General features: G+C 53.2%; 1 protein-coding gene and 1 long non-coding RNA gene across 4 annotated transcripts in view; one reads left to right on the top strand and one right to left on the bottom strand.

Moving 5' to 3' along the window:
- CEP104 (centrosomal protein 104) overlaps nucleotides 1-20,990 on the top strand; it is a 40,193-nt gene extending 19,203 nt beyond the window's left edge. Inside the window, exons 7-22 of one of the 3 annotated variants that reach the window (XM_027565095.1) lie at nucleotides 798-966; nucleotides 1,356-1,511; nucleotides 2,339-2,566; nucleotides 3,670-3,867; nucleotides 4,535-4,702; nucleotides 5,327-5,500; nucleotides 7,101-7,277; nucleotides 8,844-9,050; nucleotides 9,492-9,599; nucleotides 12,431-12,467; nucleotides 12,680-12,746; nucleotides 13,773-13,881; nucleotides 15,237-15,375; nucleotides 15,533-15,600; nucleotides 17,685-17,775; nucleotides 18,633-20,990. In XM_027565095.1, coding sequence (XP_027420896.1) covers nucleotides 798-966; nucleotides 1,356-1,511; nucleotides 2,339-2,566; nucleotides 3,670-3,867; nucleotides 4,535-4,702; nucleotides 5,327-5,500; nucleotides 7,101-7,277; nucleotides 8,844-9,050; nucleotides 9,492-9,599; nucleotides 12,431-12,467; nucleotides 12,680-12,746; nucleotides 13,773-13,881; nucleotides 15,237-15,375; nucleotides 15,533-15,600; nucleotides 17,685-17,775; nucleotides 18,633-18,748 — 2,212 coding nt within the window. In that variant the 3' untranslated portion in view covers nucleotides 18,749-20,990. The remainder of the gene's footprint in view (nucleotides 1-797; nucleotides 967-1,355; nucleotides 1,512-2,338; nucleotides 2,567-3,669; nucleotides 3,868-4,534; nucleotides 4,703-5,326; nucleotides 5,501-7,100; nucleotides 7,278-8,843; nucleotides 9,051-9,491; nucleotides 9,600-12,430; nucleotides 12,468-12,679; nucleotides 12,747-13,772; nucleotides 13,882-15,236; nucleotides 15,376-15,532; nucleotides 15,601-17,684; nucleotides 17,776-18,632) is intronic. The other 2 variants (XM_027565097.1, XM_027565096.1) reach the window with 2 other exon arrangements.
- On the bottom strand, nucleotides 5,814-25,911 carry LOC113906659. The gene is made up of 4 exons (XR_003514951.1): nucleotides 25,772-25,911; nucleotides 25,214-25,266; nucleotides 7,671-7,866; nucleotides 5,814-7,455 (listed from the first exon to the last, which is right to left on the bottom strand). It is a non-coding gene; the product is annotated as an uncharacterized LOC113906659 (long non-coding RNA).
- Between the last annotated feature and the right edge of the window lie 12 nt (nucleotides 25,912-25,923).

Raw genomic sequence — 25,923 nt, forward strand, 5'->3', positions numbered from 1 at the left:
TCATGGTTCTAGACATCAGGCCCAGGAGCTGCTGTCCTGTCATAGAACTAGGAGGAAGGAATGGAGGTCAGAGTTCATGAGAAACCAGTCATTTAGATCATGTTTGGGTCATTTATTCCAGGAAGGATCTTTCTGATCTGCAGAACCGGGTGATGGTGTACAGTTGGACACCTTGATGTACAAGCCCAGTGGTAGCATCTTTAACACTTGTCACTGTTACTGTGGCATGAAATGGAAGCCTGGGCTCAGCCTGAGTCCCCCCAAATCAGCCTCTGCAAGGCCAGGGCCTAGTCGTGGCCGGCTCTGATGTTGGTTTCCCAAGTCTCCAAATGATTCAGGAGCTGATTCTCGTGCACTGTCATGTCCCAGCACCCAGAGCAGAGCTGGGCACAGTCTGCATTTGAGATATCTGTTGAATGAGTGAGTGAGTGAATGAATGAGAGTGAATGAAATGAGTGAATATGAATGAGTGCATGAGTGAGAGAGTGAATGAGTGGGGAAAGAGGTGAGTGAATGAGTGAGTGACTGAGTGAGTGAATGAGAATGAACGAGTGGATGAGTGAGTGAGTGAGTAAGTGCATGAGCAAATGTGAACGAGTGAGTGAATGTGAACAAGTGAGTGAATGAGAATGAATGAGCGGGTGATAGATGAGAGAGTGAGTAAATGAGGTTTGTTGGCAGGAAATACCATAGGGGCGGGCATCTCCCATCTTTAGCCCTGAGTGTGTGGAGAGCACCTCCCCTGCAGTATCACGTAGATTAAAACTGGCTCTAAAATATTCTATTCTTTCCTGTAGGAAGTCTGATTATATCTCTCCACTAGACGACTTAGCCTTTGACATGTACCAGGACCCAGAAGTGGCACAGATCATCCGCCGGTTAGACGAACGGAAGCGTGAGGCCGTGCAGAAGGAGCGCTATGACTACGCCAAGAAGCTGAAACAAGCCATCGCTGACTTGCAGAAGGTACTGCCTCTGGGAAACAGCTCCTCTGCCACCCGCGATAGGCTTTGTGTCTGATTACCCTGGCGCCTGCCCAGAGAAGGGCCAGGCCTCAGAAGGCCACAGGGTTAGCGTGGATTCAGGGGTGTAAGCAGATGAGAGAGACCACGAGCATGTAGTCCTGCAGAGCCCTCCTCAGGGCCGCATGCCATCTAAGGCAGCAGGAAGCTGAGATGCTTAAACCGCTGTGAGCTTGCAGGCGACCGTGGCCAGTCCCCTCCATTCCCTGTGTCCTTCCCCCATCTCCCGGACATGAGGCTGGTCGCCCACACCGTCCTCGAACCGTTAACTTTGAAACGGTCTCTGCACTGGGAGCAAGTCTGTGAAACGAGAGCTGACGCTGTGTGCTCCAGGTAGGGGAGCGCCTGGGCAGGTACGAGGTGGAGAAGCGCTGTGCCGTGGAGAAGGAAGACTACGACCTGGCCAAGGAGAAGAAGCAGCAGATGGAGCGATTCCGCAGCCGCGTGTATGAGCAGCTGCAGCTGCACGAGCTGGTGGACGCCGAGCTGGTGGGTGGGGCCTGCAGCAGGACCCGGAGTTGGGGGGCCGGGAGAGCTATTCTCCAAATCCACACGGGTGGGCATCAGGGGCTCAGCCTTCACAGGCTCCTGCAGGAGGACTCCAATGATGGACATGGGGCAGGTCAGCTTGGAAGCCTCCCAGCAGATGGCTGTGTCTCCTGGTGGCAGCCCCACCCATGTGGTCCTGGGAAGCACAGGGAGAGGGGCCCCTGACAGCTCGGGCCAATAGGGGAGGGTCCCATGTCCAGACCCGTGTTCCAGGCCAGGAGACAGGCCTGGTGCCCAGGGGATAGCACAGGGAGTGCAGGCTCTAGCTGTCACTGCTGGCTCCTGGCCCCACTCCACCCGCCCCACTCTGTGGTCTCAAACTCATTCCTCATCCTCCCTGGGACTCAGTTTCCCCATTGTTTCCATGGCGGTGAGAACAAGGAACCTGAGATGTGGTCGTCTGCCTAAAGCACTTTCCGCCAGCCCAGCACACGACCACAGCTGAGCCCACTGCACTTGTTAGAGTGACATGAAGTAGCCTGCTCTGCAGACACACAGGGACCAGCACCGGCCGTGTGGGTCCAGCCCGGGTGCTCCCGCCCACCTGCAGCCTCCACGCTGCAGCGCCCACTCTGTGAGCAGCCACCCTGCTTTGGTACAGCGTCCCCTGAGTGATCCACACGGTAACATCAGGTAGTCGGGGGCCGTGACGTGGCCTTGTTAGTGCAGCTTCCACCTGTGTCTTCCCAAGCCAGCGCTCCCCTGGGGAACGAGGTGGGGTCTGTGTGGCGGGGACACTGGGAGCTGAACGGCCCATTTTCCCCCAGATGAGAAGGCCTCTCGACCTGCCCCTGCAGCCCCTGGCCTGTCCCAGCAGCCCCCACCACCAGCCGCCCATGCGCTCCCTGCCACAGCCAGAGGAAAGGGTGTCAGAAAACCGGCTTGCGGACCCTTTTCTTCAGGAGAAGCCTTCATCACACTGCCTGGACGTGTCTCCTCAGCGTCCCACAGTGGACCGGCCACCTCCCGCCACTGACCCCCCTCCCAAGACCCACGTAGGTAACTCAGGTTCCCACCGTGGGCAGACATGGAGGCCCTGTGTCTTGTGGGGGCTTTCCTGGGGAACGAGTGTATCAGAGAACAAAAGCAGGGGGCCTCCTTCCCCGCCCTGCATTCAGGAACACCGCCAGTGACTAAGACTGCCTCCTCTGAGCCTCTGCTGCTCTCTGCAAAGACGTGCTGCAGTGTGGGAGAGGGTGTTTCTGGGAATGAGTGAGGTTCCCGCCCTGACGGGATCTCAGGACAAGTCGTGTACGAGGCCATCCCTGCTAGAGCTGCCTGTGTGGCAGATGGCAGAAAGCCTGTTTCCAATGGGCTACTGGTGTTTATAACTGGGAGTCTAAGAGTCCACATGGGTTTCAGGGTAGGTTTGACTCCTATCTTGCGGGTCCGCTTTCTTGGTTCCGGATGCCCTCTCAGTGGGCTGGACCTGTCCCAGGGGCCTCAGCTTCCGGTCTGGACATCTTGCCATCGGGGAGGTGGGGGAGGGTGGGCGGAATCTGTCCTACCCTGAGCCCATCCCCAGGCCCCAGGTTTACCCTGGTTAGACCGGCCTCATCACCTGGCAGCCTCATTGCTCATGTGGGTCACTGAGGACAGGCCACGGGAGGCCTCTGCTGAGGGCCGCAGGTTTGCAGGCGCTGGAAGGAGTGACAGAAGGACCCAGGGCTTCCACCACGTGTGTTAGTGCAGGGCTGCTGGACAATGGATGCGTTCAGAGGAGGCTTGATAGTTACAAGTAAACTAACGAACTGAGAAAATACCAGAGGTCTTTCCAGAAGAAGAATGTAATAAGTTTTACTCTAGTGGTCTTTTGGCTGTTGAAATCTCTAGTGGTGAGCAGTAATTGTGGCAGAATCTAGATAGCTTGTTGATTAGGTCTGTAACAAGCTTAGAAGGGAATAGAAACTCCTGTCTGATTTTTTTCAGTTACACCCAATTCATAAATTATTCTAACCTGACGAGACTGATACTTCAGTAAAATACCATCGTTCAGACCAGACATGTCCCAGGCAGTCAGCCTATGGGTGTAGACAGGGATCAGCAGGCGAGGGGGGGACCCCACGCCAGGCCCTGTAGCTGCCCTGTCCTCCCACAGCCTGATTCCCTGCCCTACGATGAACGGCCTCTCCCCGTGACCCGCAAGCAGCTCGAGGCGGCGGTCTCCGAAGCAGAGAGGAGAGATGTGCTCGGCGACGAGGCTCGAAGGGCAGACACTGCAGGCGAGCCAGAGCCCCTGACGGAGAAGGCCTTGCGGGAAGCCAGCTCTGCTGTGGACGTGCTAGGAGAGGCCCTGGTAAGGAAAGAGGCCAATGGCGGGTGGGGTGGGCGGCTCCACAGGGCTCCTGGTCCTCTGCCGGTCCCACCCTTGTCCTCACCGTCCAGTGGGAACGTCCTGATGATCAGTCATCACGTGGGAGAGCACGAGCATCAGCTAGGATTTCAGGTCTCCTGATGGCGTCCCTTTGAGCCTGGCCTTTCTTTCTATTTATTTTTCTGTTTTAATTATTTGCCCACGCGCTACAGCATGGAGGATCCTGGCTCCCCAGCCAGAGATTGAACCTGCGTCCTCTGCACTGAGAGGTGGACTTTTAACCACTGGACCACCAGGGACATCCCAACCAGGGCCTTTCCTTGCGGTGCTCACAGGCCTGGGGCCCAGACCCAGCTCCCGCCCGGAGCACTGCTGGCTCCAGGGTCGAGGACAGCAGAGCAAAGAAAATACCAGAGCGTCATTAGCCTCGAGAAGTTCTGTTGGAGCTTTTAATACTGTCCGTGTTTTAATGGACACAGACTTAAAACTTTCCATGCTAGGAGCAGTATTTCTCCAAACCCATGTACCCAGAGGGTGGAGGTCCTGTGTTTAGAAAAGCTGTGTCTTGTTGACACAAACCAAAGCCAGGGGTGCTAGGGTGGGGACAGGGCCGACCGCCCACCCTGAAGGCCGCCCCCTGCCCTCCCAGGTGGCCGGAGCCTACTCCAAGACGTGGTCGCACCGGGAGGACGCGCTCCTCACCCTGCATAAGCAGCTGACGGACACGCCCGTGGGCACCCCAAAAGAGGACCTGAAGAGCACGCTGAGGGCCGCCGTCTTCCTCGTCAGGAGAGCCATCCGCGACATCGTGACCCCAGTGAGTCCCGCCACCCCACAGGGGCCCCCATGTCTGCCGAGAGCTGCCGGGCCATCCCCTGGAGGTCAGGGTGTCCCGGGAAGCAGCCTGGTCCACTCACTGTCATCACCAAGCACAAGGTCACTAGGGATGAAGACCTTGAGTAAGAAACCCGGTCGCCGAGGAGCCTGGGCTCTGTTCCCATGGGCCGTGCCCTCTGGCCCTGTGTGCACAGAGGCCTGGCCGCCGTACTGTTCACGCTACGTTCACGTTTGATCTTCCCGACACCTGAGGAACTTGGAGTTACCAGTGAACTTTCCTAACTCTGAAAGGGCCATAAGAATGAACATCCCCAGTTACACCATCGTCTGCATTCACACAGTACCTTATGCAGTTCAGCAGAAACGTCAGACCCTCGGTCTCAAGGGGCGGTGTCGGAGACCTCATAACACACAGAGATGAGCCCGTGCCCTCCGTGTGCAGGGAACTGTGTGCACAGCAGTTGGCAGTTGGCCATTTTCAGTCCTTCAGACAGCGTGTAGTTTTCAGTGTAACATTCCTGTTGATTACTGAGAGTAAATTTCATGTTTCTTTTTAGTGGAATTGAGTTGAGTGGCTTATCCGTGTTTCTCACTTTTTTCTTAGGTCTTTCAGGCATCTTTGAAACTGTTGAAAATGATAATTACACAGTATATTCCTAAACACAAACTGGGCAGACTTGAAACGGCTCACTGTGTGGAGAGGACGATTCCTGTCTTGCTCACGAGAACTGGAGACTCTTCTGCTCGCCTCCGGGTTATGGCTTCTAATTTTATTCAGGTACAGATTTCCCCAGGATGTTTGAAGCCATCAATAATAAACACATAACCGGAGATACTTGGCTTTCTTAGTATAGTACCTTACAAGGTCCCATCTGTTCAAGCCAGTCATAGGTTATGCCGTGTGATTCACCATCATAACTTCCTTCTCCTCTGACCCAGCAAAATGCTGCCTTAAACATGGCTACAATGTACAGTTTTTCTTTGTTTCTCTTATTTAGCATAGGCTTTTAATTTTAATAAATAAAAATATATGGAGAGCCAGACCAGAATAGAAAAGTGGAGTTAAAAATAATAATAAACAGGTCACAGTCTTGATGAAGTGCCTTTATTCTTTCCACCAACATGCCTCCTCTCGCCTGGGCACTGGGGGAGCCAAGGTGGATGTGAGCAGCTGGGAGTCTGGGGCCCACGCTGAGCCAGGCAGCACAGGAGTGTGCTTTGCTCTCTTGTCAGGAATCCATCTGGGCCAGGAGACCTCAGGTTAAGGTGCAGGGTGTCTGTGAGCTCCTCCAAACGTGAACCCAGTGCCATGAGCAGGCCGGCTTTCTAGGGAAGGAAGCCAGAACTTCCATAGTTTCTCCACCAGGAAGAACCACCGATCTTGTTTTATTTAATGAACTAAAACGTTCAGGGAAAATGAGTGAGTGGCGTTATTTGGGGGAACTCTTTCAAAGGATGCATTGAACGTGCCCCTAATTGTTTCCAAGCCACGTTCACCTCCAGGACGGCAGTGGTGCTGAGCGCCCTCCGTGTGCAGGCGTTCCCGTACTGCACCAGCTTCCGACGGCCTACACCGTGTGGCCATGTGTGGCCCCTTGTGCGCGGCATCTGTGTCTCCCAGGGAGGTCAATGTTCCTGCTGCTCTCGGGGGCTCTCCTCCCTCCTCCTCCCCATTGGTTTCCAGCCACTCATGGGCCCAGAGGCAGAGCCAACGGTGCTGCCAGAATGAGAAGGTGTTTAGGTGGTGTGGCCACAGACCTGCCAAAAACAGACTTCTGTCTGTTACAGCTCATGTTTCATCGATATTTTATCATTTCTTCAGTCTTTTCCTTTAATATTTTATCACTTTTTCTTGCCTTGCATCTGGCTAGTTAAGTGATGAATATCTTAATTATAGAAATACTTGAGTGGAGACAGTAGAGCGTGTGGAGGCACTTACCCTCTTTCATCTCAACCCATCAGGGATCAGTCCATCTGAATATGTGCCTGTTACACGCTTGGCTAAAGTTTAAAAATACTGAAATGGAGGTTCTTACAGCAAGACTTAATTTCTTTTAGAATTTTAGAAATTAGAAAATATTTTTCTTAAGGTTGTGAGAGCCTGAGAAGAGAAACTAAGGTTTTAATCACACTTTCTGTAAAGCTTTAATTCATCTCTAAGTGATCATGGTTCTTATTTCTGATGATTCAGGCTTTTGTTCTTAATTGTTATCATATCTTAAAAAGAAATAGGCGCTTACAGACAAATGACTTTACCGTCATCTGTCACTGTCATCTTTTATTTCCCATTTTTTCCCTCAGTGTTTACTTTGCGACTAGCAATCAGTAACCCCTCTCATTTTCCAGTAAAACTTAGCAGATGCTGTTGGTCTCTCTAGGAGATAGCCTTGTTTAAGGAAGTGAAGTCTCTCCAGGTCATCCCATCTTACCTGGTCCAGCCGCTGAAAGCCAACTCCTCAACTCACCTGGCCATGAGCCAGATGGCACTGCTGGCGCGACTGCTGCGGGACCTGGGCACGGAGGGTGCGGGCTTCACCGTGGACAGTGTGATGCGGGTGAGCGCCTTGGGGTGGCCGCCACAGCCAGGCCCAAGCTGGTGGCTGCAGCACGTGGGTGTCTGGGGAGTGCTAGCTGCAGATCAGTGGGGGGTGGGGTGGAGAGGCATGATTTCAGAACGTCCCTGCTTCCTCTGACACATGTGGGTGCTAGAGCCTGCAGCACCTTCTGCTTCACCTGGTGAACACAGAACAGGAAGGGGACCCCAGATTTAAGAGTGGGCAGGAATGCCGGGGTGACTCAGTGATGGACCCACCCCCCAGGGCAGGAGGACCTCGTGGGAGGTGACAGATGGGAGGGAGCACAGATGAGTGGGCTGGGGAGGTGGGAGGTCACCATCCCAGGTAGGGGGTAGCGGGTTCCTTGCAGTCAGAACATCTCAAGGTTCTTACGGGGTTTGAGGATGACAAGGTTCAGGGTAAAACCTGGCTGTGCTGGTGGAGAGAGGAAGTGAAGAAGCCCAGCTAGTGAGAGACCGATGCCTGAAAGGCCATTATGTATGGGAACGTGGTATGTTGTGATAGGTTCGTGTGATCCTTAGGATGGATGGATCAGATCCTTCACCTACTTCAAGGTCACACACAGATCCTGAAAAAGAAACATTGAATAAGAAATAAAGTGTCAGAATGATACGCACAGTGAGCCATTTATGTATGTGTGTGCTTAGTCATGTCCCACTCTTTGTGACCCCGTGGACTATAGCCCACTGGGCTCCTCTGTCCATGGGGACTCTCCAGGTAAGAATATAGGAGCAAGTTACCATTTCCTCCTCCAAAGGATCTTCCCAACCCAGAGATCAAACCCGCATCTCTTGTGTCATGTGTTGGCAGACAGATTATTTACCACTGAGCTACCTGGGAAGCCCATTTATGATGTCAAACAAAAGCCTGTGTACACACACATGGCACACACATAATGAGAACGTCTGAGGGTTCATGTCCTCCAGCTTCAGGGACTGATGCCTTGGGAGGGGGAGGGGCAGGTGGAAGGGGCAGGGAGCTGGAGAGACTTCCAAGGGGGCTTGTGCAGTGGTCCTAGCGCTCTGTTTCTTAGAAAGAGCTGAAACAGACATGCCTTGTAATGCTTAGTTTACAGGAGGATGTAACTTTAAAACTGCCATTTATTACCTGAAGTAGGAAAGAGCAAAATGATAATTGCATACACAAGTTCCAGTATAAAATAAGTGAGGGAAAGTCTGCATCTTAGTAGCTGGAATTCTGTGGGCAATGTCTTCTTTATTTTTAAAGTGTTTATATTGCCTCTATGTTTGGGCTTTCTTGGTGGCTCAGATGGTAAAGAATCTGTCTGCAGTGTGGGAGACCTGGGTCCGATCCCTGGGTTGGGAAGATCCCCTGGAGAAGGAAATGGCTACATGGCTACTCACTCCACTATTCTTGCCTGGAGAATCCCACGCACAGAGGAACCTGGTGGGCTACAGTCCATAGGGTCGCAAAGAGTCGTACGTGACTGAGCGACTTAACACTATGTTTTTTCTACGCCAGAAAAACTAAACGTGGCTGTTTTACAACTTGAGTCACAAGAGCGCGTCCCGGCCCTCTTCTCAGTTTTCAGTGCAGGCCCTGGAGCACAGGGTGCGAGAGGTGCGTGAGGCGGCCGTGGGGATGATCCTGGACCTGTACGCGCAGCACCGGGCTCTCGTCCTAGAGTACCTCCCGCCCGACGACAGCACCACCCGCAGGAACGTCCTCTACAAAACGATCTTTGAGGGGTTTGCCAAAATAGATGGCAGACCCACAGATGCCGAGATGAGGGTGAGTTAACTTCCCAAAGTTATGATTTGACCTCATGTTTAAGAAGTAATCTGGTGCCAGAGTAAACTGACGCATGTTTCAAGGAGCTGCATGGACACAGGAGACACTGGTCCTGGTTCCTCCACTGTGTCTGTGAACAGGGGTGATGGTGGCCTCATGTGAGGACATCCTCAGGTTTATCCATAGGAGACATTTAGCACATGTTCACCAACTAGGCTCTAGTATAAAGTAAAGCATTTTATATTTAATTAAAAATAAAACAGTAAAAACAGTAAACATTTATTAGCTGAACCTGGTGGATCTTTCTCTTAATCATAGGTATATTATTCAAATGTCTTAGCGAGGATTGTAATGTATAAGAGACATATGTGCTATAGCTTATCACTCAGTTCCGAAGGCTACCCTAAAAATCGATTCTAATGGAAAATCTTTCCATACCAGGCACAGAAAAGAGCTGCTGCTGAAGAAGCGGAAAAACGAAAGAAAGAAGAAATCAGAGCTTTGCAAGGGCAGTTGGCGGCCCTAAAGGAGATGCAGGCCGAAGTCCAGGTCGGCAGGAGTCTCTGTCTCTCCCCCTCCTGCTTTCGGTCAAAATCCTGTGAGCGATTATTTCCTTATATAGATGAACAGAGAGCTTGGTCTGCTTTTCGTGGGATTCTATAAACAGACATCTTTATTCTTTGCTGTTTCTTCAGTGAGTTCAGGGGGAAATAAAAGGAATCCCCTGCTGAATCATCTGCTCTTCATTCCCGTCGGGGATGAAGCACACTGCTGGCCTGGCTGTGTTTAGAGCAGACAGGACACTTGGGCCTGCAGGAGCTTGGGGGAGCGGGGAGGGACAGGCGAGGACAGGTCCCCCACCCACAGGTCCTCACCTCCTTCAGAGGCTAAGGAGGAAAATAAGCTTGACTCGAAGGTCTGCCTGCCTTGTGCAGGAAGCAGAAGGTTTCAGGCAGACGTTCCCATCAGGAAGCCGTAGTCCCCGTGCACAGGGGATCAGACGGCATTTGGTCCCGTAGAATCGTGTCCCTTCTGAAGGGCCTGCCTCTGTGATTTACACGCGTGTCATCATGCGCTCGCTTCAGCAGCCCATACACACGCGTGTCATCACCCTGGCTTTCATGGTTACGTCCTTCAGGTGACAGTAAGAGAGCAAGGGCGTGGGCATCTGAGCTGGTTACACAGCCGAGGAGTCCCCAGTTGTGTCCACAGCGGATCTCCTGGGAAGTGCTCTGACCGCCACTTTGTAAAAAAGGATAATAAGTGGCTAAGAATGGTGAAAAGGAAAGGAAGCATGGCAGAATATGTGTCGAAGTGCCTGTGACGGAGGGCGACAGTGATGCTGGCGCGTCAGAATCCATGAAAAGAGCAGGAACACGGCCACCTGGCGGGAACAGGGAGGAGGCCCGTGCCCATGAGGGACCTTCCTGGACAGTCAGCAGCCCCTGAGGCCTCCTGGAGCAGGCCAGGCTGCTGCTGCTTTTTCCCAGCACGATGATACAGATGAAGAAACTGTGCAGAAAGCTAAGTGCTCACACGAGGTCAGGAGCTGGAGGTGGCCGAGTTCCGCCCCTTCCATGTTGCCACCGTGGCCCCTGTCACAGTGCCTGTGGGGGCTTGCTGAGGTCACAGGCTGTGTCCCTGTGGTCACGACACGAAGGTGCCCATCCCCCGCCTCCCCTGGAGCACCCTCACTGGCTCCTCTGTCCTTCAGTGTTTGCTGAGCACTCGCAGTGCACCCACCCTTCCTGGGCTCCAGAGGTGCCCCAGGACCACACTGCATGGGCCCCCGTCCTTGTCCTGAGATGACTGCTCATGGCGTCTCACGGGAGGATGACAATTTTTTTTGGTTTTTATTATTATAAAATATATATAAATTTTACCATTTTCACCATTTTTAAGGTTCCAGTTCTGTGTCTTTAAGCATATTCACCTCATTGTGTAACCACCACCACCACCAGCTGTCTCCAAAACTTTTGAGAATGGCAGAATATTTTTAAATCGCCTGATTGCTCCTGAGTTTTAGGGAAAAGCTGTAAATTACTAATCAGTTTTCTAATCTGTTCAAAGCATAGATTAAGGTAAAATTTATAACTAAAATTTCACTTTTGGCACAATTTGTTTCCCTGCAAAGTGTACTAACCCACCATTACCTAGAACCCATCTATAAGTTTACCTTCTCTAGATACGTGTATAAATCATGTGAACCCCATTAGCAAGTTCAACATCAATCTATTAAGTCTGTCCCTAGCCCAGAATAGTGTTTGTGTGGTTTTGTGTTCAGAACTGAAGTTTGAGAGAAGTCCCTCGCTGTCAGGTAAACTGTGATTCCTGCTGTCACAACAGTGTCTGTGCATGCACTCAGGCCACGGATCGGGGGCCGGCCCATCCCTGCTCTCCAGCCAAACTGCAAGCCCTCCTGAGACTCCCTTTCCCCTGGGCCAGGGCAGCCCAGGCTGGCGGGTCTAGCAGCTCACGTCGAGCAGACTGGCTGGTGCGAGAGGAAAGCCTGGGGTGGGAGGAGCTCCTGGATGCTGACACAGAAGCCACCAGGGCTTTTGAGCAGAAGTGAATCCCTTACTAGGGCATGATGGGTCCCTCTGGCCCCTGTGCTTGAGGTGGTGACAAGGGCAGGCATCCAGGTGTGTGAAAGCAGAGCCTGCAGGCTGGCTGATGGGCCGGGGCCAGGCCACATGGGGAGAGGAGGGAGGCGTGACGTGTCCAAGTTTCCTGACTGTGCTGGGTTCCACGCCAGAGGCTGCGAGGGCACGGGCATGGGGGGAGCACAGGGCGGGGGGGGGGGGGTGGTGGGAGCAGGAGTTTGGTCTGGGTAAGTCACATTCACGTGACATCAGAGGCCTGAGTACGTTCTGAGCAGCAGAGAGGCCAGCTGACAGGACAGACATCCAGGTCATGAGCACAGAGGTGGGTGTCCAGCCTGGAACTGGACAAGGGCACCCTCAGGATCTGTACAGATGGGGTGGACTGAGTCCCAGAGGAGCAGGGGACACCCTGGGAGCCCAACTAAGAAGGGCCTAGAGGAGCGGGCTGGGGAGCCACATGCCACTGGGAGCCCACAGAATGTCCCACGGGGGACACCATTGGTGAGCAGGTGACCCAGAGGAGAGTTAAGTGGCCTTGACAAAGACTGGTTTCCATGGAGACAGGGCAGGAGCCCCGAGGGAGGGGCCATGGGGGAGCAGGACAAAGGAGATGGTGTAAGGTCAAGTGTGGGCGACTCTTTCAGACAAATGTGTTGTTTGCGGATGTAAATTCTGCCTCAGACCCTGAGGTCACACTTGAGGATCACACTGCATCCTGGATAGACTCTCATAGGCACTGCAGCCGCCTGACCTGAGCCTTCTGTCTTTGTGTTTTAGGAAAAAGAGAGTGAAGCTACAAAGGCCAAGAACCAGGGTACGTAGAATGTACATCACGAAAATTCTGCATTGAAACCACCTCTGTATATTCAGCAAACATCTTCATCCCAGACGCCGCAGAGCCAAGTGTAAAGCATTGCCTGTTACTAACTTGTACTTTTAAACTGTATTTCATATCCAGCTGGTTACTAAAACTTTGAAAGTAGTTTTCTACAAAAAGTTACTTAAATCACTTTCTCATTTCTTTAGACACTCAAGAAAGGAAAGTGGCCCCACCAAACGCTCCAGAAATTCCAGATAACCACTATTTAGACAAGTGAGTAGAGCCACCTCTAACCCACTGTGGGGTGATTAGAGGGACCAACCATGAAAGCACTGTGAGACGTAATATTCTCCCGGCTCATTAGGGTTCCGCGAACTGATCGGCTCTTTTCAGTGACTTCAGAAGCTCAGAAAAGGCCTCCAAACCAGGCAGCATCAGCTGAGTCAGGATAACCTTCCCTCTCTTCCCCGACAGAAGTGAGCAGCCTATTTGTCAAAAGGCCTGTCACAGACTCAAAAAACTTTTTTGATGTTTTATGGAAGTGCTGTTGATGACAATGTATGAATTTGTGTTGTATGGCACAGTGACTCAGTTACACATGTATACACATTGTTTTTCAAATTCTGTTCTATTATGGTTTATCACAGGGTGTTGAATATAGTCAGGCTCATTTTACAGGAGCAAAATGCTTTTTCCTGTCCAGTGGCCGAGACAAATCTACGAGGAATTTAAGAGAAAGGTCTTGGTCTACTCAGGGCTTCCCTGGTGGTACAGTGGTGAAGAGCTTGCCTGCAATGCAGGAGACGCAGGTTCATCCCCAGGGTCAGGAAGATCCCCTGGAATAGGAAGTGGCAAGCCACTCTAGTATTCTTGCCTGGAGAATCGAGGAGCCTGGCAGGCTACAGTCCATGGGGTTGCAGAGTCAAACGCTACAGAGTGCGAGCATGCGCGCGCGCACACACACACACACACACACAGAGTCTACTCTTTTTTTGTGACTTAAAATATCCTTTCTTCTTGATGACACTGACAGAATTCAGAGGGATCCTAAGCTAGTTTATCTCAGACGCCCGCATGGTGAAGCCTTTTTTTACATCTGTAATAAGGAGCCATCCGGCCGTCCCTGAGGACCCTCTGGTGAGGTGTGGCCCTGCCTCCAGGTCCAGCTGCAGCCCACTCAGGACCGGGACCGTGGCTACTGGCTGCGGTCTGGAGGTCACGAAGCTCCTGCGAGCCTGCGGAGTGGGGATGGCCAACCTAAACCTGGGCCTCACTTCTGACCTTTCTGTCTCGTTTCAGTTTGTGTATTTTTTGTGGGGAGAGGAGTGAGTCCTTCACAGAAGAAGGCCTGGACCTCCATTACTGGAAGCACTGCCTCATGCTGACGAGATGCGAACACTGCAGACAGGTCAGGCACAGAGCCTTAGTGTTTTCAGAGGAAAGCTGTGGGGAAAATCATTGAATGTAAATCACTCTGTTTAGTTGGGATTGATTTTTCTTAGTTTTTAAAGTGTAACGCATGTGTAAGTGTATACAAGCCGTAGGTGTTTCAGCTCCTGAATTAGCACAAAGTAGATACCTCAGAGTAATCACCACCAGGACACATACCCCACGGACCCCTCCACTCCTCACTGTCCTCATTCCTGCTTCTTGCTTGTTGAATTTTATGGAAGTGGACTCCTGTGCTGCGTTTGGGGTTTGTTTGCGGCATTCCATCGTCTGAATGTACAGTTTATCCATCCTTTCCCTGCGTGTGGCGGGGTTGAGACTGAGGAAGAGCGTTGCTGGGCCTCTCTCGTGTGCATCTTCTGTGCGTGTGGATGCACCTTTCTGGGTGCACACCTCGAGGGCCCTCGTGGGGTCACAGAGTGGCCCACGTCCAGTGAGCCCTCCCTGCAGAGCCGTGCCACCCACCGTGTGCCCCATTTCGCTTTCCTGATGAAACTGAGGGGGAGCCGCGTCCCTTGTTGGCCTGCTGCTCCCTCTTTGCAAAGCACTTCCGGTGTCTCGCCGGCTCTTGAACCGGCTGTCTCATCATCACTGATGTGTGGTCGTCCCTGACACACTTGGATGTGCGGTGCCCGCCGTGTCCAGCGTTTTCGTTGCCGCGCGGGAGCTTTTTGTTTTAATGTTGTCCTCCCTGTTGGTCCCTTTCAGGGCTAACACGTTTCACATCCTGTTCAGGCAGGCTTCCCGCACCCCCATCGTTCATCTCCTGTGATGGAGCCGGCCCTGCTCAGACAGAGGAGGAGAAGCAGGAGAGAACCTCTCCCCTGTCTGTCCTCAAGGCTCTCCAGCTTGCAGAGGGGAGCGCGGAAGACAGATCCCACTCTGAGAGCCCCTCTCTCCTGAGCAGTATGCCAGTCTGTGGGGTGAAGCTCTTGGGTGCATGTCAGCTGCTCCTGGCAAAGGTGTCCCAGTGGCGAAAGGGTCTCTTCCTGTGTTTCCAGCATATTCTTAAAAACGGCCGAGAGCCAGGATGGAACCCCAGGCCTCACGTAGAGCCTTTGAGCTCTTCAGGTTCAGGTTAGGGTTAGGGTTGTGGGGTGAACCCTCACATCCCCTGCCCGCCCCAGCCATGGCCTCCAGATGCTCCTGGCGTCACGTGACAAGCACAGGGGCAGGGAAGGGGTCTTCAGCAAAGTACCCTAAATGACCACGGAGGTGACAGGCAGGCGTCTGCCTCAGGAAGCAGCGCTCTCGCAGGGGCCGGGACAGCACACCACCTTGCGCTTAGCCACGTGGCATGTCCTCTTTCTGCAGGTGGTGGAGATTTCCAGCCTGACAGAGCACCTGCTGACCGAGTGTGACCAGAAGGACGGCTTTGGGAGGTGTTACCGCTGCAGCGAGGCTGTTTCAAAGGAGGAGCTGCCCAGACACGTCAAAACCAGAGACTGTAACCGTGAGTGCCCTCAGACCTCGAGACCCCAAACTGTGTCATCCCCGGGGGCCCAGCTGCAGGGCTGGAGGTCAGGTCCCACGTCTGCCAGTGCCGCTGGTGCCCTATCAACGACCCGCAGGAGTAACCAGAAATCCTTGTTTCGTTCAAATTCATTCAGCCGCCAAATCAGAGAAGTTGGCAAACCGGTGTCCTCTGTGCCATGAGAACTTCAGCCCCGGAGAAGAGGTGAGGGGTGGTGGGGAGGGGGCTGACGTGGGACGGTGGCTGACATGGCGAGGGACTGGTGTAGGGGAGGGGACTGATGTGGGGAAGGGCTGGTGTGGGACTGGGACTGGGGGAGAGGCTGAAGTGGGGGTGGCGACCAGGCACCTCGATTGTCGGTATCGAGGCTGCTATAGTGCTGTGCCAGCGCAGAGACAGGGTGTCGGGAAGAGGTGGTTCTGGAGCTCTGTCTCCAGGTTTCTATGCCGTGCCCCCCACCCCAGAACATCTGTGAGCTCTCAGGGAGGCGGCTCTGCCCTCCTGGCCATGGGTTTGGCTGTGTGTGGGAGGTACTTGAAGGCTTACTCCTTCCCTTTCCATTGTCAGCTAGTTTTCAGAATAACTAGCTGTGTGCCCAGCATCTTCTGGCGGTAGCTTATTTGTTTGTCTGGATCTTAGCATCATTGCGAACCCATGGCTTTAGGCTATGGGATATGTTCAGCTGTGTGGGCATCACAGTGCTTTGCGGTGTGTGGATGAGCCAGCCTCTGGCCGGTGGGGCCTCTGCAGATGGGCGCCTGGCAGTGTGAGTGGGCCCTGGCGACGCAGAGCCTCCTGGCTCCGACCAAGCCTTCCCTTCCTGGTTCCCTTCACTGGAAATGACCTTCCGTGACCCCCTTGGGTGCTCTGTGCTTGTGGGCCAGTACCCTTCTGAGCCTCTCTGCAGACAGAGCCGGGAAAACGTCGAGATAAATCCGTGAAAGTTCACACTGACATTGCTGATTCAGAGTCTGAGCTGCAGGGGTTGCTTTAACTCCATGGGTCTCAGGACAGAGTCTCTTTCCATCCTCCCGAGAATTAGTTCCCAAAGCCCCCAGAGATGCCCATCCAGCCGTCACACAGTGGGCACGTCTTGACCCCAGGGTCCCCGGTCGTTGTGGGCAGGGTGACGCTGCTGGCCACCCCAGCTCCTCTTGTCCCTCTCTGCCCCCTGGACACGTGGGCTCCAGCATCTGCCTCAGGGCACTGGAGTCACTCCACTTGCTGTACCCCGGCTGGTAACAATTGAGCCTCATTGTCTCAGTTTATGTGCAGGTCCTGGCAGTTTTCAAAATCAAGTTCTGCAATTATATAAGGTACTTAGAGGGTTCTGATGTCTGTAAAATGAGGCCAATTCAGAGAAGACCAGGCAGAAGCTGCCAGCCTGCCCCTGCTCCCTATCCCTCCTCTTACAGAACAAGGGTTTTTAATGGCTTAATTTTTTCCTTACATGTAGGCAGCTCTCAAATGTGTGCACTTTTCCTCGGTCCCTGTTCAGCTAGAGGTTAGGTGGCTCTGCTTAGTTGTCGTCACCTTGTGCTGCCACTGTCTTAGGCGACCAGCCCCCTCCTTGTGGAGACCAGCCAGCCCCCTGCTCTGAGCAGTGCTGGCATCTGCAGTGACCTCTGCCCCTCTTGCCCCCGCCACCACTCCAACTCCGGCCTGGAGGGGACGGCACCTGCCTCAGGCCACGTGGTGAGGCAGCAGCAGGCTATGCTCCTTTTTCCTCTGTTTCCTCTATATTTTCTTAACCAGTCTCCACCCGCCAACAAGCTTGAACACCCGTTATTCTGTCACAGTTTCTGCGGGTCAGAAGTCCAGGCACGGCCTGGCTGGGTCCTCTGCTCGAGGTCTCAAAGCGCTGCACTTACAGTGTCGGCCTGGCCACACTGTCATCTGTGGGCCCGACTTGGGGAGGAGTTTCCTGGCCCATTCCAGGCGCTGGCAGCACCCTTTTCTTACTGGATGTAGGACCGAGGTCCCGCTTCCTTGCTGGCAGGGCCTCCTTCAGCCCCTCCCCCCTGCATCACCGCACATGTGTGACAGCGGCCTCAGCACATGGTGCTCAGCCATGCAAGAGTCAGGAGGCATGTGACGTGCGGGCCAGTATCTTAGAAGCTCATAAGTCACGGGTGCTCTGGGATCATCGTGCTCAGGGGCTCAGGGCAGGACACACCCAGAGCTCAGGAACCCCCTGAGACTGCCATGTGTAGTAACTGCCTCTGGTTTGGTCATCTTGGTGGCCCCTCTGGTGGCCTGGTTGCCACACTGCATGCCTCTCACTTCAGGCGTGGAAGGCTCACCTCATGGGCCCCGCTGGCTGCACCATGAACCTTCGCCGGACGCATGTGCTTCACAGGACGCCCGTGCTGCCACCGGGTAAGTGCCCGCGTGGTCTCGGCCCTGCCCCTGGGTCCCTGGCAGGCAGGGTCATCATGTTGCAGCACAGGCTCTGGCTAAAGGCCCTCTTGTGACCCTGCTTCGCCCAGACTCCGTGGTGGTGCTCAGGGAGTTGACAACTCAAACCGCGGGTGTTCACAGGCACACTCAAGGCTTGGTGTCCCTCCAGACCACCCACACCAGTGTCCAGAAACAGGAACTGCAGTAGCAGACCACAGATGGCGCCACGACCTGATTCCTAAATCAGTTTTGGCTACTTTATGTCAGATTTAGAATGCCTTACAGAAAAGTTAGTATTTTTCATTAGAAAGTTATTCTTGACCTGAAAGAGTATTGGATACCGGACTTTTATTTTCGGGGCACGTGATCAATGAGAACCTGAGGAGCCATGCTCAGTGCAGATGGGCTGGCTGTACCACTGATGCGAGGTGCCTCCCGCGCCCCACACCGTGAGTGAGGACCACGGTGCTGGGGAGCCGCCCCAGCCTCTCAGCCTGGAAGTGGGGCCCTGGCCACGTGGCTTCTGGTTTCTCATCTGGGAGTCAAGGCTTTGAAGTTGAAAATGAGGTGTATGGCTTGGTCCTTCTAAGCGTGCGCCAGGCTCCTCTGGCTCTTCCTCCTCTTCTGCCATCACATGTGTGTCCTCGTGGGTGGCCCTGCCGCCTACGGGCTGGGTGACCGCCATGCATGGTGCTGACCCCCTGGTAGGTGCGTCCGGGCCCCTCGTAGTCCGCTCCTCCCAGTGTCTGTGACACCTGCCACTCACACCGCCACTGGGCTCTGTGCCCTGGCTCACACGTGTCCCCGCATTCTGTGTGTCTGCATGTCCACTGCAGGTAAAGGCCCAGCCGCCACCAGGGCAGGGACCTCAGGATCCAAGGTGGGAAGCAAGATCCCCACCCCGAAGGGGGGCCTGAGTAAAGGCTCCAGCAGGACGTACACGAAGCGGTGACAGGACGCAGCGCCTACCTCCAGAGGGGCCGCGCAGCTCCCATGACATGGCTGTGTCTCCTCGGAGCATCCCTAGATGTGCTGACCCCCGCTTCGCCCCTGCTGCCCCAGGCTCCTGGCCGTGCCCATCCCGGGTGCGGCTCTGTCTCCCATGGCTCCGCTATCGGGTCTCTGCCCTCCCGCCCAGGGTCACAGAGGGAGATGGTTCTGCCGAAAGAGCAGCACCGGGCAGGCGCATGCAGAGCAACCTCTCCAGTCCTCGCTCCCTCTAAACCTCTTGCACGTGGGTCTCTCTCAGGATGGGGGACGGTTCGCAGGGCTCATGGGGCCAGGATGGGACAAGGTGGGCTGGTGCCTGCGAGTCCACCCTGTGCTCCTCCTCCCCGGCTGTGACTCCTCCCCTCAAGGTCAGGGAGCCATCAGCCTGCAGAGCCTGCACGTCCACAGCAGCATCAAGTAAGGTCAAGGTGGAGAAGTAAGGTCGCTGCCCAGTCCCCTCAAGTTCTCACCTGCAGGTGCTCTGAGCGTGGCCCACTTGACACCACCACCCCCATGCTGGCCCCCACCCCAAGGGGATCGGAGGTTAATACTGATGGCTGCACAGCAGGCCCTTCCTCAGGGGGCTTCAAGTTCTTTACATGCATGAAGCCCTAAAAATATATGAGACATTCCCTGATGCTCCTGCACTCATGTGAGCAGATGTCAGTCAGAAAGGCCTTTCCTTAAGCCCCTGGGGCAGATGGAGTGACCCCCACCCTGTTTAACTTTCAGAGGAGCCTCTGAGCCTCTGCCCAGCCCCTCACACTGACCCACTGGGATCTGTGGAAACTGGAACTGTGTGTTCTTTTCTCCAACACATTATACCGTACTTTAATAAAAGCCAAGCAAAATGATGAAACCAAACCTCTCCTCACCAGCCCGCAACCAACCCAACCCCTGCAGCCTGTGGAAGTGGCTTGCCTGGCTCCAGAGCCAGGTAGCTGTAGGGAAAAGCCAGAGTTTGTCCAAAACGTGCTTGGAAAGGCCATCTTTGTGTCCAGGCCTGTGGTCCCCAGGTGCCCAGCCCACTAGAGACCCAAAGAAGGTAGCCCTGCCCTTCCTGCCCGGCCGTGTGCCCAGGGGTACGCCTTCCTCCTGAGTGTGTGACAGGTGGGCTTCCAGGATGCCCACTAGAAACTCACGGAACTGATGAAATTTGTACTGCACAGTTAATGTAAGAAATTTTAATTCCAAACCATGAAAACTAACAAAATATATAATAATATTTAAAAGAAAAACTAATAGCTATTTGAGCAAGGTACTCCCTGGGTAAGTTAGTGACAGTGAACCTGTACTAGTCAGTCTGTGGTGAACTGATACTTTCTCATGTGGTTGACTCAAAATCCTGAGCCAGAATAAGACTGACAAAGAGAATTACCTTCAAAAATATACGCTATTAAAAAATTTTAAAGTATGGAGGGAGAAATAATGTAAAACTTTACTCGATAGAGCAGAGTATGGATGCCAAGGTAATTATAAAATGATTCTTCCTGATTCAAAAAGGTGTGTTGCCACAACCTTCTAACCCATTGCTGAAGTATACATAAAATACTCCTTTAAATAGAACAAGAAAAGTTAACCAAGAAATTATCCTTTTCTCGCCAATCAAAACTTCTAAGAAACATACATATAATGTTTTCTGTATATTGTAATGTAAAGATGTTTATAAAAATACTTAATTTTTAGTGATTGACAAAATTAATTGCATTTAAAACAGGTCGATCTTGCTGATTACAGAAGAATCATGTGTTTATGTTCAAATGATTCCTGGCAGTGATCAGTGGCCATTTAAAAGGTTTACAGAGTTACATGCTATTAAGGAACCAAGAATAAAGGATAAAAAAGTAAAAAGGAACTGTAAGCTGCCTTGGCCATTCATAAATATCTAAACTTGGCACAGTAATTAATAACTGAAATTTCATTCATGAATATGTTGTGGCTATTTAACAATATTTATTATTTTCATATTTCAGAGTATTCTAATTTAAAAGAATTATCTATAAATTTGGCATTAGAATACAAATGTAAATACTTTTAATGAAAATTTGCAACTTTTTAATGTTTTGACATAGTTTTCTATTTGTCTTTATTTCAGGTACCAAAATTATAAAACATCTAAGTAATATATTTTTGTTGTTGTTTCAGGGCTCAGGGTTGAATTCACCCTGAGCATGTGAATATAATAAAAAGATTACTAAATGTTCTGTCCCTTTGAAGACTATACTTGAAAAGCTTATGGTTAAGTTACATCTTCTGTAAACATGCAGGCGTGATGCAGCCCTGAGATGCCACTGAGTCGCTGAGGTTTGCTGGGCAAGGGGCAGGGGGCACTAAGTTGCCAGGAGGGAGTCTAGTTCCTAAAATAAGTTATTTGTGGGTTTAGTGGTAAAGAAGCTAAAAGAGTTTAAGCTGCACAGAAGTTAGAAATAGTGACCAATTTTATCCTGTGGGATAAAGAGAACATTTTATATATACCCCAGTTGTGCTCCCATCAGAGGTTCATACCTCTTAATCTCTTCCTGTGTTTTTTTATTCCTTTTTAAAGAGGGGATTTTTACCAGCCAACAAGGTTATTTTGCTTTTCAAGTAAGTAAAACAGTATTTTCTCTGCTGTAGACTGGTTTTAAGCTTTTACTAGTTTTGATTTTATGATTGTTTCCATTTTGAAGTTAGTTTTTTCCATACACACACACACACACGCACGCACGCACGCACGCACACGCTTCCCCTTATATGTGGAAGGGGAAGCCTTCCACAAGCGGCTCAGCAAGTAAAGAATCCACCTGCATTGCAGGAGACTTGGGTTCAATTTCTGGGTCAGGAATATCCCCTGGAGGAGGGCATGGCAACCCACTCCAGTATTCTTGCCTGGAGAATCCCTATGGACAGAGGAGCCTGGCGGGCTACAGTCCATAGGGTCACAAAGAGTTGGACATGGTTGCACATATACATAAACTTGAAGTTTAGGGGCATTACAGTTTAAACAGCAAAAATCGGTGCTCTTACCTGCATAGGCAGAGTGTGTGAACGAGCCTGTGCACAGGAAGGAGGGGGAAGCTGGTGTGAACTCTGGGAGAGTATGGTTCCACCTGCTCTCAGTTAGGTGTTCATCTGTGCCATTGCTCATCTGCTCTTAAAAACTAGATCAGGGGTTTCCCTTGGTGGCTCAGTGGTAAAGAATCTGCCCACCAATATGGGAGACACAGGTTTGATCCCTGATCAAGGAAAAGCCCACATACTGCAGAGCAACTAAGCCCGTGCGCCACAACTATTGAGCCTGTGCTCCAGAGCCCAGGAGCCGCAACTATTGAGACCTTATGCAGCAACAGTCGGCGCCCTCGCGCCCTAAAGCCCATTCTTCCCGGCAAGAGAAGCCACTGCAATGAGAAGCCTACACACCGCAACTAGAGAAGAGCTCACACACCAACGACGACGCAGCACAGCCGAAAACAAATAAATTAAAAAAAAACTAGGTCAGCACTAAAAACAAAAGCCTGCGAAACAACGTGCGCCCCGAGTCCTGGGAGTCCTGGGAGCCCTGGGGCCTGCACCCAGCCCTCCACCACTGGGGGCAGGGAAGCCCTGGGTGGGGTTGCGTCTCCTGGATCTGGGGTCAGGGCTTAAGGCAGCAACCCCCTGAGCTGCTGCATTGAGAGGTCCTGTGCCCCCACGTGGGTGTTCTGGAACGCTCTGAAGACCTGTGGGGCAGCTGTTCTCACCTCCACTGTAGCCAGGGAGACTGGCTCAGTGCCTAAACCCTGCACCTCTGTGCACCCTGGAACGGGGGTGTGGGCACAGGTTCCAGGTAGTGGAGTCCAGATTTGCTTGTCTCTGCCTTGGTCCCCACCTGGAATGGAGCTGAGAGGAAGGTGCTAACAAGGCCCCTACCTACCCCCTTGCACATAGCAGATCCGCCCAGGCAGCCTCCACTCCTTCAGCTCAGGTGGGGAAGGTGCTGAGCCCACGGCAGGGATGGGGGAGACGGAAGGCGTGGGGCCATCCACCTGCCCGAATGGCCTTGAAATCGCTCCAAGCTTTCTTCTGGCCCAAGGTACCTGGGGATGCTTCCCAGTGGGGCGGGAGCAAGCCCCCCACCCCCCCCAGCTTCAGGATGGACACCACAGCCCCCACCCCACCCCCACCCAAGTGTGAATGCTCATGTGCAGGGGCAGTGTGCAGGCCCCTCCCCATCAAGAGGTATCCCGCAGGTGCAAGTGGAGAGCGGAGTCAGATTCTGAAAGGGGTGGTCTTGTGAGCAGGCAGCCTGGGTCTGGCTCATCCCCATGGCCCCCTTTCGCGGCCCTTATCCTGAAGGTTGAGGGCTCCCCAGGAGTGGCCCACAGCCACCTCCGCACCAGTCATCTGGCCGTGCCTTCACTATTAGTGCCTCTTGGTGTCCGGAGACCAGTCCTGGAAATGCAGGGGAGCGGCATCCCGTCTGATACTGTGGGGTGACTGTTGGCACCACTGTGAGGGTTCTGAATCGAGATCTTCCTTTCCCCGGAGGGTAAGGAGACAACGCTTGGGAGTGCTGTTCACCAAATTCGGGGATCCTAAGGCTGGGCCAGAGGCAGGAGGGCAAGTGAGGCTGGCACCCAGGGCCTCCAGCCCCAGCCTCAACCAGGGCAGGGACATGGGCGGGGACCAGGGTATGGACAGTGATGGAACCAGGACTCAGGCAGGGAAGGGGATGGAGAGGGGTCTGCTGGACTGGCTGCCCCCACAGGCCGACCCAGCACCTGGGCCAGGCTGGGGAAGGTGCAGCCATAGCACTGGGGTCTGCTCGCACCATCCCCAGGATCCACCTCTGCTGTCTTCATGGACTCACCACAAAGGCGTGGATCCCTTCATGATGGAACCCTGAGTCTGGTGCGTTTAAGCTGTGCACATGGAACCGCCCCATGATCTGTCACTCATGCTGCTGTGTGCATGTTCACATGCTGTGCACATGGAACCGCCCCGTGATCTGTCACTCGCGCCTCCGTGTGCAGCTCAGCTCATGTCCACATGGCCATCTGCTTTCAGCTTGTCTCACAATGCACTATCCTCTCTCCTGGTGGTGGTGGTTGGTGGTGTCCAGTGTCAGCTTCTACACAACTGTTACTACCCACATTGCCTATCAAGACGGCATGTGTTAGCACAAGCTGTCGCACAGCCGCCCAGAAACCTACTCCAGGAAACTAAGCAGGCAAGAGGACATGCAGGTCCCAGGAACTGAAAGCCACTGATACTAAGTATGGGTGTACAATCTTCCAAGAAATCACTGAGGAGACCGAAAGCTCTTCTGGGTGTGGTTACAGTGCACATGGAGGGAAGTGCAAGGGCGGACAAGATCTTAGGGGCCTCCCCTCACCTCTCCTGACCTTGGGACAGTCACTGCCTGTCCTTCACAGATGGAACTGGTCACAACAGTGTCTTTCCTGTGTGGGGTCACAGGGTGACAAGGGTGAGATCAGCGCAGCACACAGGCTCTGCTGTAGATAAACACGGTATATTCACAACAGACTTCCCAGGTGGCGCCATGGTAAAGAATGTGCCTGCCAGTGAAGGAGATGCCAATCCCTGTGTCCTGAAGATCCTCTGGAGGAGGAAATGACAACCCACTCCAGTATTCTAGCCTGGAAAATCCCCTTGGACAGAGGAGGCTGGCGGGCTACAGTCCATGGGGTTCAGAGTCAGACACAACTGAGCGGCGCACACACACACACACTCATTCAAATGTACTGAAACACCAGAGAGCAGACAATGCCCAAGTGCCACCCACACACAGACGACTCCCGCAGACCTAGGCCTGGCCCTGCACCATATACAGGAAGCACCAAAAAGCAGCAAAACTACAGTGTCAGGGTACAAGGGGGTGTTGTAGAGACTGGTGATCATTGTTTTCTTGAGCTTCATGATGGCTACACGGATGTGTTGTGCCTTCTGGAAGTCCATCACCCTTCAATACAATGTTCAGAAATTTCAAAACAAAACTGGCAATTCTGCTGGGGTGAGGGGTTAACAAAACAGGAACAGAGACTAGTACAGTCGGCCTCAGCACTCTTCCTCTCACCCCCTCCTCCAAACACTTCCGGCCCGTGGGTCCTAACACAGGCAAACTGTCTGCTCCCAAGCAGCCTCACAAACTTGCCTGCCCAACAGAAATGCCTGTGGAGCGTGTAAATCCCCACACCCGAGCTGCAGCCCAGACTGCTAGGCCAGCATCTCTGGACAAGGGGGCTGGGGCCACATTCATTTCTAATTTCCTGATGACTCCAATACACAAACCACTAACCTATGAAGAAAAAAAAGTGCACAAGGTGCTTGTTAAAAACTGAAAAGACTTATTCGATGCTTGCGACAAGGGAAAGTCATCTCAACTCTGATTACAGGACGGCTGGGGCTTTACAGGGCTTCCCGGGTGGCGCAGTGGTAAAGAACCCACCTGCCATGCAGAAGTTGGAGACGCAGGTTCGATCCTTGGGTCGGGAAGATCCCCTGGAGGAGGAAATGGCAACTCACTGCACTGTTCTTGCCTGGAGAATCCCATGGACAGAGGGGCCTGGGCAGTCCACCGGGTCGCAGGATCAGACACAACTCAGTACGCACGCATGGGGGTGATTATGGCCACAGGGCAGGGAGAGGAAGCCAACAGATGGGAAACTACCGAGATGAACTTGGTTGAGTTTGAAGGGTAAAGGTCTATGCCACCCGGAAACGTGTACCTCGGTACATTGGCTATTCTGAGCTGTATGCCCCTGAAAATCAGTCAATGCAGGAAGAGGCCTGTCTGAACTTCCCTTCTTGCCTAAACAGCCTCCCAAAGGAACTCAGTCGCCCGAGACCCCCGAGGGACTAGGAGGAACAACACAGACGGTGTCACACGGTCCTCCCGCCCGTTTGTCTTCTAAGGCCCGTTCCTCTCCCCCAAAAGCCACGCATCTCCTCCCCCTTCGCCCTGTATACGGCTTTTAGCCCGGGGAGTCACGAGGTTGCCGAGCACCTCCCCCGGGCCGTAAGGCCGACGCGTCCGCAGATTCGGTCTCCGGTCTTTCTTAGGGACTCGGTCGTTCCTGCTGCTTCCCGACAGCCTCGCTGGTGGGAGGGCTCGACCAGCTGCCCGTTCTTCAAGGTCCCACGCCCACAGCGAGAACT

This window comes from Bos indicus x Bos taurus, chromosome 16 (assembly GCF_003369695.1).
Source record: "Bos indicus x Bos taurus breed Angus x Brahman F1 hybrid chromosome 16, Bos_hybrid_MaternalHap_v2.0, whole genome shotgun sequence".
Taxonomy (NCBI): domain Eukaryota; kingdom Metazoa; phylum Chordata; class Mammalia; order Artiodactyla; family Bovidae; genus Bos; species Bos indicus x Bos taurus.